Raw genomic sequence first — 16,425 nt, 5'->3', positions numbered from 1 at the left:
TTGTTAAAATTTCCAGTAGACGCACCTGAGTTCCCCGAGTCCCCTTCGGACTGTGGGTAGATGGGGGCCTTGTGCACCTCCGTGGGCACCTGGGCGAAATGTAAAGGCGTGATCTGTGATCTGGACACTTCTGTAGAGAAGGCCGGTGCCGGTCTGCCTCTGCCACCAGGCTGTACCTCTCCTCTTGGCCCTGTCACTTCTTCCTGCGAGCGGAGGGTGGATCACATCTAGAAGAGGTGGCCGTTTTTACTTCTAACAACAGAAGGGCCCTTGGTCTCCATACCTTATTAGTCAGGGGTCCTGAGGAAAGAGCGGGAAACTTTCACAGTATTTGCACATTGCCTCTGGTCTGGCAAATTCGTGCCAGAGCTCGATTATACTCTGCTTTTAAATACTCATGAAGGGGGGTGCCTGGGTGGCTCAGTCGGTTAAGCGTCCGCCTCTTCATTTGGGCTCAGGTCACGATCTCACAGTTTATGAGTTCACGCCCTGAGTCGTGATGGCTCTGTGCTGGTGGTGTGGAGCCTGCTTCCGATTCTCTCTCTCTCCCCCTCCCTCTCTCTGCCTCTCTCCTGCTTCTGCTCTCTCTCAAAATAAATAAATTTTTTTTAAAAAACAACAACTCTCATGAAAGATCCGAGAATAATCCTTCAGGGAATACATGTGTGCTGCAGATTATGGAGAACTTTGGACTGGACACAGTTCTGAATCTCCCTCCCCACCACTGTCTCCTTGACGTAAAAATCTATCTTGAGTCGTACTTGACAGCAGCGATTCTGTTTTTCTTTATACTTGTAATAATAACTCCCATCAGCTGGAAAAGGAAGAAACCTTTAGAATTTTAAGAGGCTGATACCAATCTTTTCATCCTTCCCCTCTCCGAAGCGAGCAGTTCTGACATTTAACCACACACTGGCACCCGCATCCCAGCTGGTATATTTAGGGCCGTCCCTCTGTTCCAAGGAACTTTTTATTTTTTCCTCTTCGCAGTTCAGCTGGTGGAAAGCAGTAGTTCTCAAAAGGTTCCTTATAATTAAAGGGACCCAGCCAGTTAGGATCCCTACACCCACAGTTTGACCTACTTCTTTTTCACATCTGTTCACATAACACACGCAGAAAAGAACTCCGTTTTCCTGCCATTCGGTCCAAACCTTTCCACTGGGCTTCGGAGGGCCTTGGCTCAATACCTTGCTCCAGGGGAGGCTTCAAGAGCTGGAATCCTTGAAGCAGAGTGGAACACTCGACGAGGCTGCCTGCGTGTCCGGGCCCTTAAATGCCCTTGCTGCTTCCCAGCAGGGCCAGTGGATGGCAATGCCTGGCTGGAACCACCCAGTTCCCTAACTTGGCTGTGTTTGGCTTGTCAACTGGGGACCGTTTGTGAGTTGCGTTTGCACGCTGTAACCCCGTATGGTGTTTCTGCACCCAGGCTGCCTTGGTGATTTAATTACTTAAATGGCACATGTACCAAGGGAAAAAAAAAAAAAATCACTGTCAGCCACGTGGCATTCATCACACTCTGACAGTGAAATCCCAACCGGACTCAACAGAAGGCCTTTCAGAAGGGGGAATGATCCTGATTCCTAGCCTCTGAGGATCTCTCCCACAGCCTGGGGAGGGTAATCAGATTGGGGGGGGGGGGGGCGCGGGATTAATTATCTTTAAATGCTAAGGGCTATGGAATATCATGATAATGACTGGCTTGGGTTTTCCCAGTGGCATTTTTACTAGATTTCTTCAGGGGTTTGTTCTACAAAGATACTGTAAAGAAGGAGAAGAAAATACACCCAACACCTTCTAACATTAAGCTTGTGAAGCCCTACATTTGCACAGTTTGTTATTTTTTATATGCATTCATTTAAGTGGGAGCTGGGCTTAGGAAGAGGGTAAGTGATATGGGGAGGGGATCACTGTGGTTTCGGTGACGATTGGCTTATTTTTTGTAGGGCAGGGCTGTAACGAAAGAAATACCTGTGAGGGAATGGAGAAGTATGTTCACAAGAGACCATGAACATCTCTGTGTTGATTTCCCTCCAGGCGGGGAGGAGCATGTGTTTGAGAATTCCCCAGTTCTGGATGAGAGGTCCGCCCTTTATTCTGGAGTACACAAGAAGCCATTTTTCTTTGATGGCTCTCCTGAGAAACCTCCAGAAGATGATTCAGACTCTCTCACCACTTCTCCATCATCCAGCAGCCTGGATACCTGGGGAGCCGGCCGGAAGTTGGTCAAAACCTTCAGCAAAGGAGAGAGTCGGGGCCTGATTAAGCCCCCCAAGAAGATGGGGACGTTCTTCTCCTACCCAGAAGAAGAAAAGGCCCAGAAGGTCTCCCGCTCCCTAACTGAGGGGGAGATGAAGAAGGGTCTCGGGTCCCTGAGCCATGGGGTAAGTACGGATGGTGTTTGCTTCTATGACCACCAGCGACGTAGGCACCACCTTCTAGTGTCCCTGGAGGAGGTTCAGAGTGTCCGGAAGCAAATCCGCCTGAAGAAAATGGATACTAATTATTCATGTTCCAGAGCTTTTCTCTGCCAGCGTCCCTCCAGAAAAGGAGTCAACAGTGTGACCTGTGACCTGCTCCGGCAGAAACCCAAAGGGGGAGGGAGCTGCGGCATCCCCAGCAGGAGGGCGCGCGGGCGCCCCTCGGTCAGCGAGTTCAATATCACCTACGTGGTGGAGCGGAGCCTGTACAGCCACCTGAACCTGACCCAGCTAGTGCGGCCTGCCTCGGACAGGACCCTGAGCAAGGCCGAGAGACAGGACCTCAGGCGGTGCCTGCTGGAGGAGGATGAGGAGACCAAGAGGAAGTGGGCCGCCACGGTCGACCGCTGTACTAAAAGGGTTCTCTTGAGAATCCACCAGAAGTCCGTGAGTCACAAAGATGGTCACCAGGACGGCCTTGTCATTTCTGTGATGTGCAGTCAAGCGTTATGGCCTTTCTTCCGGGGAACCTGGCGTCTTCCCCTCTCTTCTCCTAACTTCATGACTTTCGGCCATCACCTCAAATTTCTAACCCTGCTTTCTTTTAGTAATGGCTTCTTCTTTTCCACTCGTCCTCTTGCCCGTTGAAGCTCTTTGGTTTTTAATTAAGACCAAACACTGAAGATGATCCAGAGAAGGGCTTTCGGAGTCCAGGGGTGGGGTTTGGCCTCCTTCTAGGCTGGTTGGTTCCCAGCCATCACGTCACTTGACCTCAAAGAATCTGATTCAGAACAGAAGGACATTTTGCCCTTAAACGAGTTGCTTATTCTTTCATTTAATTAAAACCATAGAAACTGGCTCAATGAAAGATTGCCATCAACAGAATCACCGATTTGGTGATTTGAAAACATTCATAAAGTACATTTCTCTTATTAGTAGTGCCAACCAGAAAGTTCTTAAATGGAAAGGGGGAAAAATATTCGAGCTCTTTTGTTTTACTTAAATCTATTGGATGTTCTATCTTAAACAGAAGGGTGGACCTTCAGAAACGTCTTCCCCTGCCCCGTAGATTCTTCTGTACGTAGCAAGCAATGAAACACTTACTTTCAGAAATGTTTTTCAGTTTTGTTATGGAATTATCAAAGACCTAGTAAAAATTGACTTTTGAGGGCATGACTTATATTAAACTTGAGAATATAGGCATTTTCCCCTTGGAATTCCCACCCAACTTTTGGCTTGCACAGAAACCCATATAAAATGGCACAGAGCAAGGAAGAGCTGTGGGCTTCCTGCCCTCTGTCCCCTTGCGACTGCTGGCTGAGCCCCCTTTAAGGGTCTGAAGGAACAGACCATACTGTAGCCTCCCATGGGGGCTTTCCCGGGTTCCTTCACATTCACGGATACGATGTTCTGCCCCAGACGATTACTGGAACTTATGTTCATTCATTCAAGTTCTGCTTTTTGTAGAAATGGAGACTGATTGGTCCATGCCATCCCTCAAATGACTTCTCTGTTCCAAAAGGATTGCTAGGTCCATCCTTGTCTTTAGTCTTCTAGATGTTCCCACATGTGTCAATTGTCTTGGTGGAGCATGTTTTCCATCTTTTCTCACTCATGCGCATCTTGTAACACATTAATACTATTAGTGACAGCTTTCCTCCTGGTTCTTTCTCTATCATCGCCATAGTTTGTGGTTGGGTTTGTGCTTGACGTACACAGCAAAATCCTCCTCATTCATTCACTTCTGACCTGCAGGTCTTCTGTAAAATGCTGTGGCAAAGAAATCTTGGTATAATGTATTAACTTCAGAAGGGCTCTGCCCAGCTCATCTGCCTCTGTACCTTTGCACATGACCTTGATAAAACACATCCACCTCAGCTCTGTTCATTGGTCTCCCCCGCCATGAGCTTAAAATCATGTCATACCGAGAATTTTTCCACCCTGACTACCTTGAATTGCTCATGTGTCCCTCATATTAATTACCAGGTTAGTATTGTAACTTCTTCAAGACTTTCTCTCTAGAAGTTGTATTTCTAAGACCTGTGCTAATTTAATTGTGTGTCAGGGATTCATTCTTCACTGACATTGAGTATGGACATGGGCGAGCTTCTTGGTTGGTTTATCTTGGTTTGGTTTTATGGGGTTAAGATAATTCCTTTGCTTGGTTTCCTTAAACCATTTTGTTTTCCATCCTTCTTGTCCTAGTGCACAGTTTCCTTTACTCTTCAAACTTGATCTTTTTGTCTTTCAAAAATGCCATATTTGCTTGATGAAACCTCAGGGAAATGATAATGCTGTATTTCACTGGAAATGGTCACTTGTCTTCGTATTTTTGGTCATTCAGTTTTTTGTTTGAGGGAACAGGCATGCATGACATTTTGGAATTCTGTCCATTTTTAAACTCCCACCCCCCCCCCACCACCCCCCAAAAACATGTTTTCAACTGCATGGCCATTCCATTGACCGGCTCTCCTCATCTACAAGCATCTCTCCAAAATGTTCTTATAGTTACCGCTACAGGAGATACAAAGACCTTGAAAACAACCTCACTTAGGTTTCATTTGCGTGGACCACCAAAGCCAAAGATTGGCTTACTTTTACTGTTTCTCCCTACAGTCTGTTTTCTCTGGTGAAGGAATGCTGTTTCAAGAACTACTTGATATTTCAGAAAAAATTTAAGACTCGTCCAGGCGATATTTATTATTATGTTCTTTGTCCCCGACTCCTGAGGAAGAGTCTGTTCCAGACATCTTAGCATATCACCGGGAGAGGTTTTAGTTGGTAGCTAAGAAGCCCAGTTCACTCTTAACACTAAGCTTTTTATTTTATGAATAAATGCATGCAGCTGGTATATGAAGACATAAACGAGCTTCTAATTTATTACAGTTAGAAGTTTCCACATAAATTCTTTCTCGGTTATTTCATGTGCATCAGAAAGTACATGCTGGGCTCCAGTGTTGCAGTTGATGCTGGAATTTAAAGCAGGGAAGTGCAGAAGCCATAAAATGATGAGGCATCTGGGCGCCATACTATATCTGTAAAGCCGTGAGTCACAGGAAAGGAACTAGAATAAAATCACTGCCTTTGCAAAAATGCAAACATCTATTTGGCATTATAAGCTGGAAAGGAAAAGTAAATGTTAAAAATGAACCTTGAGAGGTACATTGCTTGCCAGGTTAGGGGATTTGGTGAATGTTTTTGTATAAAGAGGTCTTTCGTGTTTTTTTATTTAAAAAAAAAATTTTTTAAACGCTTATTTATTATTGAGAGAGCATGGGAGGGGCCGAGAGAGGCGGAAACACAGAATCCGAAGCAGGCTCCAGGCTCGGAGCTATCAGCACAGAGCCCGACACGGGGCTCGAACCCACAGACCGCGAGATCAGGACCTGAGCCGAAGTCAGACGCCCGACTGAGCCACCCAGGCGCCCCTCGCTTTTTATAGAAGAGAATACAGTTAGGTGGACTATACGGGAGATCAGATTATCCATGGATATTTGATACACAATTAGAATTATGTCCACGGCGGATTATTTGAACCAGCAACAACAGCTGAAGGAGAAACACAGCTGTGTGACATCCGGAATTTGGCTATCCCCGCGTACCTCCCTCAGCACTTCTCTATCCTGGCCCCTCATTCTGCCTCCTCTCACCTTTTGGCCCCCGCCTGGGAGGCTCTGGTTTTACAATGGAAGCTCCCAGAATGTAAGGCCCAGAACTAAGCTTTAGTCCTTCGTTTACATATTTAGGATGTTTTACTAAGCCTGAGCTCAGATAAGGTAGGACATGGTAATTGGTCCGGGACAAGCTATCAGATCAGAGCAGGCCTGGTGCAAAGTGAAAGCCCAGCACTCACGGCGTGTCTGCCCCTCCTGAACAAACCAAAGCTCAGAGAGTCTAAGTGCTTTATCTGTCCCCCTACGAGGAAGTGGCAGGACCAGGGCAACCTGTGTGATTCCAGGAACCATGGCGTTTTCCTTCCCAGATGTTTCTGCTTTCTCAAGTCAGTTAATACACATCTCAAGTATATTTCTTTCAAACAAGCCACGTTTATAGTATGCGTTGTGCTTTTCTGTTCATTTCTTCCACGGGATAGCTGTGACCTAGACTTCTCTGGGAAACACGTCATACAAAATCTTGGAACCCAGATCTGCAATTCAGCTTTTATTACCAATCGCTTCAAAAGTGAATCCGCTGTAAGAAAAATGAGTGTGCTTTGAGTCTGTCGTACAGATTTTTGGGGGTGGGGGAGGGAGTGGCCATTGAATAGCTTTTGCTGGAAATACAACAAAGAATTCGAAGCAAGTTTTGAAATATAAAACTACTGAAATATAAGCAGTTCCATAAAGTTTGAAACCAATTAAAGGACAATAAGGTTTTTGATTCTTTACAACATCAGCATTTTTTCCTATTGAAACTAAGGAGTGTGGTCAAAGACAGTCACTGAATCAACCTTTTCTTTCTGGACAAATGTGGTGTCTTCATACACTCTGAGTAAAAGGGTCACGATTAGTTAAGTTGGGCAGTTAGCTGGGAAAGTTAGCAGCATTTTTGGCTAGGTCAAGGAAGCAATGAGTGAGTAATCCTCTTGGCCTGATTGTACTACTATAAACATAACCTTTTTTCCCCTTCGCAGAGATTTAAAACCAAGCAAAATAAGAGTCTGTTAGAAAAGCCTGCTGTCAGTGGTAGAGCTATACAGGATTCCAGATCTGGGTTTCCAAGACTACTCTGAGCCCGTGGATCCCCTAATACATATTTCCTCGTCATCATTACTATATGCAGCTGAAATCGGGACCGGAAGGGCATGTTCTGTTGCTAAGAGGCAGGGAATCTTGGAGCACTTAACAAACACATGGGTGGTGTTTGGTTGTATTTTTTTTTAACCAATTGGTTTTTGCACGTTAAGGGGATTTTGGACCTCTGGTATAGGCACAGTTCCAGTGGCCTCTGGAAAGGCAAAATGAGGGAAATTTCCTTAAAACATGAATCATGTATGTTTGTTTTTTTTTCCCCATCATTTCTTGTTTCCTATTTTCATCCTGTGGACATACTTGTGATTCGGTGATTGTCCCGCAAATGGGAAATGTGTTGGGTTGGTGCACTGCCGGCTGACTTAAACATAACTGGATTATTCCTGCCCCGCCCTCTCCTCTCCACAGAGAACCTGCAGTTTTGGAGGATTTGACTTGACGAATCGTTCTCTACACATTGGCAGCAACAGTTCGGACCCAATGGTGCGTACACATCAAAGGAGAAGCAGAAAGGTTTGGATTCAAGCATGTGGTTGCCATAGTTTCAAATTTGAGAAATTCTCCTAGTTTGAGAAAGGATAGTGGGTAACATCGGTGATCCTGCATCATAGTTGGATAGAAGCCCCTTGGTACCCATCATGGAGATGCTTTGCTGTTCCGTGTGGAACGACGATGACCACCTCCATTCCTGTGATGCCTTTGCTTCCGGTTTTCTTTAAGTCCCAAATCCAGAGGAGTTTGGCTTCTAGTAGCACGTGTACACGGCCACTACGCACAGGTAGCGTGACAGGATGGAGCCCTGTGACCGGGGTCCAACAGGATGTGCCCAAATATCTAAGAAACCAGTCTTATCACAGGCCAAGTGCATGGCTCTCTATAAGCGTAGGTCTTCCTGATCTGGAGTGTCCTGGAATGAACCCAGTATCCTTGGGCCCAAACCAAACCAGACTCTTCAGAGCCAAGGTTCCAGCTGCCTGAGATCTGCTTCTGGATCACTCTGGGGACAGTCCACCACTGTGGTGCACAAGTTCCATTCCCTAAGGTTCCCTTTCTGAGGCTCCAAGGATGTAGGTGAATTTTACCTACAGTTTTGTTTTCTCTTTATGCATTTTGCCTGCAACTATGAAATTAAAATTCCGTGCTTTATATTTGTGTATGTGTCAGCTAAAATACCCATCTGTGATTTCTCAAGTGTTTGAGAATTTCCTAGAAGAATAATACTATTTTATTTGGATATCAAACTTTATTGATTCATAAACCAATAATTTTATGTAGTTAAATCTTTAAAAAAAATGATAGAGGAAGTAGGATTTCTTTTCCTTTCTCAGGGGAAAGTCGTTTTCTAAGATGTAAAATAGAACGAGAGATGACCAAGTTTTGTTCAGGGAAGGAAATGTACATATTCTTAGCAGTTGACCCCACGGAGCTCAAGAATGCTGTTAAGTCTGATCAGATATTGGACTTCTGATGACTGAGATTTGCCATGTTGTTCTTTCCACTCTTCCTGGGGTGATTCAGTAGTATTATGTTTCTCTTCTTCCCACTGCTGGGATTATGTGAACGTTGGTTCATTTAAATTACTCTTTATCAATGAAATGCAGTCCCCTTGGGTATCTAAAATGATGAGGAAAAGTATAATAGGAGAAGAATATACTAAGGTTAAAAAAATAATAAGTGACCCACATCCCACTTTAAACAAATATACAAAAGGGCCTTAGCGAGTAGCTTTTAATTTTCAATCGAAAAGACAAATAACAGCACTGAGTTAACACAGGAAAAATTTCAGGATCCTGGGGGATGCCGGTATTTTTCTGAGAGGTAGAACATTAATGGTTTGCATAATAAAACCTGTTTCTGGGCATCCTTTTACTGTGATTAAAGGTATTTCCAACACTTTGTTTTGCAGAGTAAAGAAGGAGATTTTGTGTACAAAGAAGTTATCAAATCACCCACGGCCTCCCGCATCTCTCTTGGAAAAAAGGTGAAATCCGTGAAAGAGACAATGAGGAAGAGAATGTCTAAAAAATACAGCAGCTCTGTCTCTGAGCAGGTATGGAACAAAGAGCAGGAGCAAGGAGCCAAGCCAAGGGCTATCAGATCTGTGATCTGATATGGTAGCAAATACGTTCATTGGTATTAACCAGGCTCCGGGACCGTGCTTAGTTTGTGGACCCAGAAGCTCGACTGACATTTATTCAATAATTGACTCAGTAAACATCAGCACTTAGGGTGGGTGGGCCCTGCTTAGCGCTGGGAATACATGATGCAGGCCCTGCCTTCATGTACAGACAAGAAAAAGAAATCATGTGAAGAAGTGATTACTCCTTAGTGCAGAAAGCATCTTAACATTTGACACAGAGGAAGGATTTTGATAGAATATCCCTTGCTACAAAATGGATCGCCAGAATCAAACCGCAAAAAGATACTCAAGTTTCCTTAGATAACAGACTTTTCAAAAAAGGTAGAGGAAGTAGGAGCTCTAAAAGCTCCTGGCAAGTAGACCTTCTGATAGCAGTTGTTTCTGGGGGTGTTTGCATTGATTGGACCTCTCTGTGGCCATTGAGAGAGCACAGAATAGACCCCCCCCCCCCCCTTCTGTGATTTCATCAGTAGAAACATGACCGGTTTTTGTTCTCACCGTTTGGGTGGAGGAAATAAAGGCATCTGGAGAGTTTGGCCTTGAGGTGACTTTGACCATTTGACTTTCCTTTCCACTGGCAGCTTTACGGCATTCGAGACGTTTGTCAACTTGAAATCTTTGGGTAATGTTGCTTTACCTACCAAATAAAAACAGGGAAAGGGGACATTTTTGCTCAGCTGCTGCCCTCTGGTGGACAGAGGAAGCTAAAATCCAGACCTCCCCGCTTGAGTCCCTGAACACCAGCTAGCCACTGGCCTGCACTGTGATTCAGACAAAGCCCACACAGTATCTTCAGCTTCTTACAGTGGTTGTCGCGGGGGAAGATGGGGGGCGTGTACGGATTTTGTTTCCGTTCCAACTGGGCACGTTTTTGATAGTCACAACTGGGCGGGGGTGGGGCAGGCTGGGTGCTATGCTACTGGCATCTGATAGAGGACAGAGGTGCTGGTAAACCTTTTATGACAGTTCCCCCCAGCAGTTACCCATCTAACATGCTGACAGTACTCGGGTTGAGAAACTCTGGCTTGCTAAACCTACAGAAGTCCGGGCTGCATCCTGTATGTCTTCTCCACGATCGTTTTCCCTTTCTGTCCCTGCGGGCATTGGGAGCAGTGGCGATTCTAGATTTCTGCACGGCAGTGAGGCAAACTGCGGTCTCCTCTGAAGCAGACGTCCTGCCAGTCACTGAAAGCAGCACCATCAAGTTGAAGCACTTTAGCTTGCTTTTCCCTTGATTTGAGACCTCCACTAAAAGCTCCTACACACTTGCATTCCTAAGGGGTTTCTGCCTTATGGATCATGAGCAGAGAACTTTAATGTCCTTTTCCGCCGTTTTCTAGAATTATACTATTATCTAGCAGGCTTCTAGTCTAATTCTCTGCTTTTTTGAAGCAGTCATTTCGCTTAAAAGGAATAAATGATCATTATGATGCTTTTTGTAGAGAGAAAACTAATGTTGCAAGGTTGATTTGTAAACATTTTAGGAAATGTATCAACCATTACGGTAAAGATCTTTGCTTTGTCCCTGCTGTACACCCAGCACCTAAAAAACAGTACCTGTTCATAGGTAAACAATAGGTGATGAGTAAATTCACAAAAGTACTTGAGAACATACAGTATGAGAGATGTAGATTTCATATTGCTGTTTTTCAAAATGGGTGTTTTCAAAAGCATTGAAAAAGGTAATTGGAGGGGCACCTGGGTGATTCAGTTGGTCGGGTGTCCGACTCTTGATTTCGGCTCAGGTCATGATCTCATGGTTTGTGAGATCGAGCCTTGAGTCGGGCTCTGCATTTACAGTGCTTGACTGCTTGGGATTCTCTCTCTCTCCCTCTCTCTGCCCCGCCCCTGCTTACATGCGTGTGCGCTCTCACTCTTTCTCAAAACAAACTTAATTGTTTTTAAAGATAATTGGAAAGATGACTTAGTTGATGTTTCAGAAAGAGGAATGAAAATATTTTCAGGAATTCATACTTCACAGCTTCAGTTACTCCTCAGTGATGGCACCTCTGTTTATATTTGTTTCTGGGGTTTGTTCACTTTCCTTAAATGTAAAGGGATGTTTGGGGGGCCCCTGGCTGGCTCAGTCGGTAGAGCATGCGACTCCTGATCTCAGGGATGTGAGTTCAAGCCCCCATGTTGGGCCTAGAGCGTACTTTTAAAAAAATGGGTTTTGGGTCAGAGGCTGCCTTAAATGTTTGCAGGACCCGCAGAATCGCGTCAAAGCTCTTCTGATGATTCGGCACTATGCAAATAACAGGTTTCATTTAGATGGTTTTGTGCTCACGTGGCTATGTGATATGCCAGAAAGTGGTATGTTCTGGCAAGTAAACCAATCAGACTGCAAACTTTTTAAAGCATGATACCGCTTCTCCGTATAGCACCACTAATCAAATGAGCGCGCCATACTTAACATGTGCAAATGAGGGGCCACCAAGCTAATAATGCCTCATGGCCGCCCCAAAAGTAAAAAGTACTGCTGAATCACTACTGTCCTCATTCGGATCTGAAAGGGACTGCACAGCTTTTATGCTGCACGCATAAAGGATGTGAAAGAAGCTAAAAACCACAGACGACGTATAGAAATTTTATTACAGACCAAAAAAAAAAAAAAAGTATTTTTGCTATGTATCTGTATCCAAAATTGGTTATTTCATGAACTAATTTTAATAATTTATGTAAACAGATAAAGAATCTGGTCTTTTATTTACTTATTTTTGCTTTAAGGTATAAACGTTTCCCTTCAGATTGAGTCAGTGTTTTCTGATAGTACTTCCAAATTACACATTACTGGTAGATTGTACTTGATCTGCATTTGAAGTTCATTTTTACTACCGACCTATAGATTATGCTACCTATCTTTTAAGCCTTTAATAAAATGTTCTAAGAGGCAGATATATATATATATATATATATAGATAGATAGATATATATATTTTTTTTTTTTTTTTTTGAGATTTCAAGACCATCTATTTGAGCATGAAGAATGATTGTGTTACGTGAGCTGCAACTTTAAACTGAAGCAAGGCTATAGATTAAGAAGGAGGAGGATTTGGGGTACAGAATCAAATATGGGGATAAAAATGGATTTGATTGATTTAGTTGAGGGCTAAATTGCTTCAAATTACAAAAGGACACCCATCCACTCTGATGAAACTTAATTTTGTTGAAACCCGTTATAGGACTCGGGCCTGGAGGGAATGCCCGGCTCCCCTCCGTCTTCACAGCCTGATGGTGAACACATGGACAAACCGAAGCTCAAAGCCGGAGGTTCTGTCGAGAGTCTGCGGAGTTCTCTGAGTGGCCAGAGCTCGATGAGTGCGTCCCGTTTATAATTATAGATGGTTTCTGTTGGAGTCCACATCAGACTTTTACTGGGTGTCAGGGTCAGGCAATCGAAAGATGAAAAGAACAAGTTCCCTCCCTTCGGGTGTTGTTAGAGACAGACCTGCGAAATGTCTGGACCTAGAGTCCTATTTGTTTCGTAGCAGACGTATAGCAGTGGCACAAACGGGGTGATGAATTTTGATTGGAGAAAACAGGGAAGCAACTCGGAGGAAGGATCTGGAGAATGGAGGGGAAGAAGTCAAGGGCAAAGGCTCTTGAAATGACCAACGTAAGACGTGGGGAAAGAGCGAATTATAAATGTCACAGATAATGCGTGCCATTCAACCACTCCAGGACTAATGGTGGTGTCGCCAAATGGCGTGGGGGAGGAGACCAATTTAAACCCACCATTTTCAGAACGCCTGGCCTTGTGCGAGTTCTTTGACTTCTCTGACTTTCCTTGTCTGTCACAAGGGGTAAGGACAGTATGCCTGAGAGGTTATGAATGTGGAAGGCTTGCGGTGTCCTCCATTAGGGAGTCTGTCTCCTGGATTCCTGGGTCATAAAGATAACTTGCTGGAGTCCCTTGTCTATTTAGGCGGTTGATTAGGAATAACCATCAGAAAATTCAGATCCCGTGGACTCCTAACCCAGCCCTGCCGTGGTCCTGACACAACGGTTGTGGCCTGTGACTTCCCTGATCTGTCCCTTAATTTCCTGATCTGTGATGACCTTTAATGCCTTTAAGCTTTGCTACACAGGAAGTCTGTGTTTACCCTGGTTCTTCCTATCTTTCCTGTGCAGGTGGTCAGACCGTAAGTACCACGGATTCCTCAACCAGCAACAGGGAGAGTGTCAAGTCAGAAGACGGTGATGATGAGGAACCCCCCTACCGGGGCCCCTTCTGCGGGCGCGCCAGGGTGCACACCGACTTCACGCCGAGTCCCTATGACACGGACTCACTCAAGCTCAAGGTACGTCTCTGCCCGGCCTCAGACTGATGGTTTCTTTAAGAGGTGTTCTGTTGTCCTTGCTTTTGAGTGCTGGGCTACTGTGGTGCCAGTGTCTTGGCTGCTGTGATAAACTGGTCTCCTCAGTACAGAAAAACAAAACCGAAAACCAGGTAGCATTTAGGATGAAGGCGGGTGTTGTGTTAATGCTCTGTCATCACCGTCGCCTCCACCAGTCCTTACCTCTGACCTCGGCTTCCTTTTAGAGTTCCTGTTGTCGTCCCCCCCCCCCCCCCCGCCCCCTCCGGTTTTGCTCTCTCCAGCTGAAGAAACCTTACTGCCTTCTCTGTATGACTAACCAGTGAGGTTTTTACAGGACAGATGGAGCTGCACAAAATGTATGAAGCACTTCTACAACAGGGCTTGCTGCTGGCATTTGATTGGTGGGAAATTCTTTCTCTAGGGAGTAGGAGCTCTGGATGGTGGCCAGGCATCCAGAGGGCCAGCCAGGTGCCCAGCCAGCCATGAGCACCAAGAGATACTTCAGCCACGTTTCACCTTGTGGTGAAGGGGGGGCGGGGGGGGGGGGTGGAGGGTATGAGACCTCAGGCCTGCAAGGAATCTAGCAGAGGCAGGAGAGCTCAGGCTCTCTGCCAAGCTCCTACTCGTGTATAGTGACCTGTGGAAGGAACCCTGAGTCTGGCCCTTCGTTGTATTTTCTCATCTGTGTGGTTAACACATCTAATTGGTGCAGGGTTCATGCCTAGAGATGTACCTAATGGAAGGATCTTTGTTCCCTGGGCCACAGAAAGGAGACATCATCGACATAATCAGCAAGCCACCCATGGGCACCTGGATGGGTCTGTTGAACAACAAGGTCGGCACATTCAAGTTCATCTATGTAGATGTGCTAAATGAGGAAGAAGAGAAGCCCAAGCGCCCCACCAGGAGGAGGAGAAAAGGAAGACCACCCCAGCCCAAATCTGTGGAGGATCTCCTTGATCGGATCAACCTGAAAGTCAGTTTCTTCTTGTTCTGGTCACATTTGGCTCCCTGCTGCCTTCTCCTTTTCCTAAATTAAGCAAGGGCACATGCAGGGAAGGAGAAAGAGTCATCTGTGTGATCCAACAAGGGCAGCCCGTTACTTTGATGAGTAGCCATTATTCTACAGAAATAGGTACCAGTATTCTAATGCTGCCATTGACCTCTGCGGTGGGTGACCGCCTAAGTCCCGGGTCAGAACTTGCTATTAGCCCCAAGAACAGCTTTCAGAGAGCCGTGAGGTCCAAGCTACTACCAGGAAGGGCTGTAAACACAAACCTCTGGTGCCCTGCTCCCTCAGCTCCTCAGACTGAGGATTTATGCCCACGGCCCGTCTCCCACTGTCCCTCTCAGGATCTAGTGAACCGGGGCCGCAGCAGTAGATTCGGTCTCCTCCCTGCACAACCCTCTTTCTCCTGAAGAAGTCATAGCGCTTTCTGAGTTGGATTTCAGCAGCCCTATAAACGAAAGAAGTCTCCTGGGCTGTGCACGCTGCAGCGTTAGAGGCCCTAAAGCAGGGGCACAGTGAAAATGCAAGCCAGTGGGGCCCATGTCAGCCTGCGAGGTACATGTCCTTGACCCCTGATTAATGAAATGCCTTGCGCGCCTGCTCAGCTGTAGGGCTGGGAGATACACAGCAGATTACAAGCGATACTTACTAATCTTCCAGCTACGTGAAACGGACTGTGGAAAGAGTTTAGGGGTTCGAGGCTGCTTGAGGGTCCAGAATCACAGGGCCTGCTGACTCCCTTGGCTTCTTTCCCTCACAGGAGCACATGCCCACTTTCCTGTTCAATGGGTATGAAGACCTGGACACCTTTAAGCTCCTGGAGGAGGAAGATTTGGATGAGTTAAATATCAGGGACCCGGAACACAGGGCTGTTCTCTTGACGGCGGTGGAGCTGTTACAGGAATATGACAGTAAGTCCCTCCCGGCACACAAGTGTCCCTCGTTAGATCGGTCACATGCTCAGGTCCCTAGAGTCATTCAGTTGGTCCTACTTGATCCAAAGCCAGGGCCAGTTTTGTATTATGTCAAACAGCACAAAGGCACAAATTTCCAATGTAGCCCTTCTGGTTTATGTGGGAGCAAAGAAAACCTTACTGCTGGCCCCTTTCCTGGCATGTTTCTGGGTAACATTTGAGGAAAAGGCTGCTGTAAGAGAGGATTGAATTGCAGTGTCTTCTTTTTTTAATATAAAAATCTCTTTTTTAAAATATATGTTTTTAAAGTTTATTTTTTTTAATTATTTTTGAGAGAACGAGAGAGAGAGGGTGGGCCGGGGAGGGGCAGAGAGACAGAGAGAGAAAGAGACAGAATCCGAAGCAGGTTCCAGGCTCTGAGCTGTCAGCACAGAGCCCCACATGGGGCTCGAACCCATGAACCGTGAGATCACGACCTGAGCCGAAGTCAGATGCTTAACCAACTGAGCCTCCCAGGCGCCCCGTATTTATTTGTTTTTAAAAGTGTATTTATATTGAGAGAAAAGAGAGCACGGAGTAGGGGAGGGGGCAGAGAGAGAGGGAGAGAGAGAGAATCGCAAGCAGGTTCCGCACTATCCATGAAGAATCTGCTGTGTGGAGCCTGATCTCACGAACTGCGAGATCATGACCTGAGCCGAAATCAAGAGTCGGACGCTTAACCGACTGAATCACCCAGGCGCCCTGAAGTTTGTTTATTTATTACTTTGAGAGAAAGAGAGTGCATGTGCAAGCAGGGGAGAGACAGAAAGAGGGGGAAAGAGAGTTTCTGTACTGTCAGCGCAGAGCCCAATGCAGGGCTTGAACCCATGAACTGT

At 45.7% G+C, this 16,425-nt stretch overlaps 1 protein-coding gene across 18 annotated transcripts in view; it reads left to right on the top strand.

Annotated features, from left to right (window-relative positions):
* LOC106965852 (sterile alpha motif domain-containing protein 5) overlaps positions 1 to 16,425 on the top strand; it is a 949,459-nt gene that overhangs the window by 906,217 nt on the left and 26,817 nt on the right. For 15 of the 18 annotated variants that reach the window (XM_053223339.1, XM_027056666.2, XM_027056670.2 and 12 more), the window contains 7 exons: positions 2,035 to 2,864; positions 7,577 to 7,651; positions 9,075 to 9,218; positions 12,491 to 12,626; positions 13,440 to 13,609; positions 14,394 to 14,603; positions 15,397 to 15,547. In XM_053223339.1, the coding sequence (XP_053079314.1) occupies positions 2,035 to 2,864; positions 7,577 to 7,651; positions 9,075 to 9,218; positions 12,491 to 12,626; positions 13,440 to 13,609; positions 14,394 to 14,603; positions 15,397 to 15,547 (1,716 nt within the window). The remainder of the gene's footprint in view (positions 1 to 2,034; positions 2,865 to 7,576; positions 7,652 to 9,074; positions 9,219 to 12,490; positions 12,627 to 13,439; positions 13,610 to 14,393; positions 14,604 to 15,396; positions 15,548 to 16,425) is intronic. The other 3 variants (XM_053223344.1, XM_027056673.2, XM_027056678.2) reach the window with 1 other exon arrangement.

This window comes from Acinonyx jubatus, chromosome B2, assembly GCF_027475565.1.
Source record: "Acinonyx jubatus isolate Ajub_Pintada_27869175 chromosome B2, VMU_Ajub_asm_v1.0, whole genome shotgun sequence".
Lineage (NCBI taxonomy): Eukaryota > Metazoa > Chordata > Mammalia > Carnivora > Felidae > Acinonyx > Acinonyx jubatus.
The sequence above is the reverse complement of the archived record's forward strand: the minus strand, read 5'-3'. Positions and strand labels throughout refer to the sequence as shown.